Below are 3,467 nucleotides of genomic sequence, written 5' to 3' on the forward strand. Positions count from 1 at the left end.
CAACAAATATTCTAAACTAACAAAATATACTTTCACACTTGGGTTTTATTTACTCAAACTCTCTCTCTCTCTCTTTATTTCTCTCTCACACACATGCACACCCTAAACAGGAAATAAAGCGAGATGTAAATGAGGTGAGACAGAGGAAGAGGTTATGCATTCTAGAGTGTGACTGAGTGTGTGTCAGTTTTCCTGCAGCAGTTAGCACACACACACACACACACACACACACACACACACACACACATGATCTGTGCACTGCTGTGTGTGTTTGTGTGATGATGGACGTTCTGGAGATCTCCACACGAAACCCTCAGGATGATTTTGAGATTCTGCTGCGGGTTGGTGGAGGGACGTATGGAGAAGTTTATAAGGTACATCACTCTTTTTCTCTCACCACTTCTCTTTTTCAGTTTCTCAGTCTGATTCACAGCTTTTAAAGACAGGGGTTTATAAGAGGTGTGTAGGTATTACGTTACGCTTTGCAGTTAAACTATTTTGTTGAAATATTTTTGTGTTGTTTCTGGTAATTCTCTCTCACTTTTTTTTCATGAACCACAAACATTCAAGAAACATTAAATCTGTTTATCACAAATACTTAGTTTGTTTCCTGTCGGTCTCTTTCTTTCTTTCTCTCTCTGTCTATCTTTCATTTTTTAAGGCTGTATTCATCCTCTGCCTAAAGATGTGTGTGTGTGTGTGTGTGTGTGTGTGTGTGTGTGCCTGCTTAACCATATTATGGGACTAATTTCTTCCCAGAAGTGAACTAAACCTGAAAAGACCACCGCAAACCTTCTTTTAGGGATGTTGAACAGTATATAAAAAATAGGTGAAATCCGCTTTTAGAGCGCTATAAATGTAAATAATTTAGTTGCTTAGTATCCGTGTATTATTTTTAAGTACAAAATAAAATTTTCTGAAAAATGTCCCAAGATGAAGTGAGTTTTTGCTGAAAACAAGAACAAAAATTTACCAACGAGGTCAGAAATATAAACTTTATTCAAAGGGTAAACAAAAGTGTTTATAAAACAAGCGTTAAATATTGTCATTCTGCATCTCAAGTAAATGTCTTGATTTAAGAACGTTTACATATTTATAAACTAAGTGGATGTTAAATGTAAGTTACATTCATTGCATTATGCATTCATGCATCCAGAAAAATGCAGAAGTGTTCTGCGAGGGTTTACACTGAAGCATTTATAAATGGTTAAACACAACTGAAGAATCCATTTAGGGAGGTGCGTACATGTGTGTGTGTATATATTTTAAGGACAAATTTGTCTTTTGTGAGGGTTAGTGTGTGGGTAAGCGTTAGGTTATAGTATTTATAACTAGCTTTGTATAAAACAATATCTGTGTCAGTTTATGCTGTGTCCCCATTTAGAGGTGTGTGTGTGTGTGTGTGTGTGTGTGTGTGTGTGTGTGTGTGTGTGTGTGTGTGTGTGTGTGTGTGTTGAACGGTTAGTGTTAATCTTTATTTGGCGTACTACTTGTGCACAATGCACATTTCTTGATATTACGTCTAAAATGTGTTTTAATTTCACTTTTGATGAGGATTGTATGATCTTTAAATAATATCAGTCTTTAAGTGCAAGATATTTAAAGTGTACCTGAAGTATAGTTACTCTTTTGCACAATCAAATATACTAAGTATATCTTTATTTTGACATCTGCACTACGTCTACACAATTAAAGTGCATTAAGAGTCAAATTAGTTGTGTCAATTCAGGAGACTTTAAGTATAGTTACCAGTTTAGTATACTAAAAATACAATTTCAGGGTATTTTATTAAGTACATTAATATGTAAATGTTTTTGGAGTATACTTAGCATGAAATAAATGTATTTCAAATACATTATGGTATATTTATTTTTGACTAGGGGCTAACCCAGCGTCCTGTAGAGAATGTAGTTTATTGTAAAGCACGGTGCGTCTGTAGAGGAGTGTGTGGTTGTGAACGCGCCACATCACTGCTTCCTCTTTCCTCTCAAAAACACCTTTGTGTGTGTCGATGTTTCACCTGTAGAGCTGATAAAGCATTCCAGCGTCAGAAAATATATCTATGGAAACATATTAGTATTTTTGAATTAAATCTAACATGCTTCAATATATTTTATTAATCTATTTGTTTTCTATATTTGCTGTATGGGAATGGATGCTGATGGCGTCTGAGAAGCGTAAAAATAACACTTAATTAAAGATGCATAAGAGTCGCTCGTGCATACTGTATAATGACGTTCCAGGATAGTTTAAACACTCACACACATCCAGAGATGCTTGACATTACTAAAGGTGAACCTGGTAAACATTTCTGTAAGGGAAAAATCTGACTTAAAAGATTTCTGACAAATAGAATGAATGTGAGTGATGACAAAATGATTTCTTAAAATACAGTTCACTAGTCATATGAAGTACTGCTCTGATGCTTCTGTGGTACCAGAAGATCAACAACAGCTTATTCCCCTCCATTGTATGTAAAGCAGCATGTTCACATGCATTAGATTCAGTTCAACCTTTTGTGTCTGCAAAACATTTTAACAACAGTCATTTACTTAGCTCTAAATAAATTCTGTGACATTTACGGTAAAATACCGGTGGTGATGAGAAAGTCACATGATGAATCAAAGCTCATCTCAAACAGCTTTTCTACGAACTGAGGAGGACAATTCTGTATACAGCAGATGCACACATAATTCACAAACACTGATCCCCATCACGGTGACACACCATACTGAACTAATGCAATAAACATTAATCTAACAACATTAGGTGTCAGAGATTAATCCCTCAATGTACACGACTGATAAGAAAAAAAAAACTAAGACGAAACATGTAATTCAAAAAAAAAAAAAAAACCATCAAAAGTGTCATGCATGGAATTCTGGGAGTGTCAATTTACGTTTTTTCACTGTAAATTATACAAATAATATTATTTTTCACTTCCAAAAAAAAAACATATTTTTAACAGTATGTTACTGTAAAATTACATTAAATGTTATTACATTTATTCACCGAATATAGTATGGAAACTTACTGTTTTACTGTATCATTTTTACAGTCTTTTACTAATAAAACCACAATAATATTTTTCCAGTGTTCAAATATGTGTCCCTGCAGCACAGAAGCAGTCATCAGTGTCACAGACGTATATCTGTAGAAATACACAACAATACATTGTACGAGTCACAATTATACATTTCTCTTTGATGCCAAAAATCATTAGGATATTAAGTAAAGATCATGTTACATGAACATATTTAGTAAACTTCCTACTGTAAATATATCAATGTTTGATTAGTAATATGCATTGCTAAGAACTTCATTTGAATAACTTTAAAGATGATTTTCTCAATATTTATTTTGTTTTGCTCCCTCAGATTCCAGATTTTCAAATAGTTGCATTTCAGACAAATATTATTCTATTATAACAAACCACACATCAGTGGAACGATTATTTAGATGATGGA

At 33.8% G+C, this 3,467-nt stretch overlaps 1 protein-coding gene across 1 annotated transcript in view; it reads left to right on the forward strand.

The window, feature by feature from the left end:
* Nucleotides 1-3,467, forward strand: part of LOC132107566 (mitogen-activated protein kinase kinase kinase kinase 5-like) — a 23,903-nt gene continuing 20,436 nt past the window's right edge. The window contains exon 1 of the mRNA XM_059513681.1: nucleotides 1-374. Coding sequence (XP_059369664.1) covers nucleotides 279-374 — 96 coding nt within the window. The 5' untranslated portion in view covers nucleotides 1-278. The remainder of the gene's footprint in view (nucleotides 375-3,467) is intronic.

The sequence above is a fragment of the Carassius carassius genome, chromosome 28, assembly GCF_963082965.1.
Source record: "Carassius carassius chromosome 28, fCarCar2.1, whole genome shotgun sequence".
In the NCBI taxonomy this organism is placed as follows: Eukaryota; Metazoa; Chordata; class Actinopteri; order Cypriniformes; family Cyprinidae; genus Carassius; species Carassius carassius.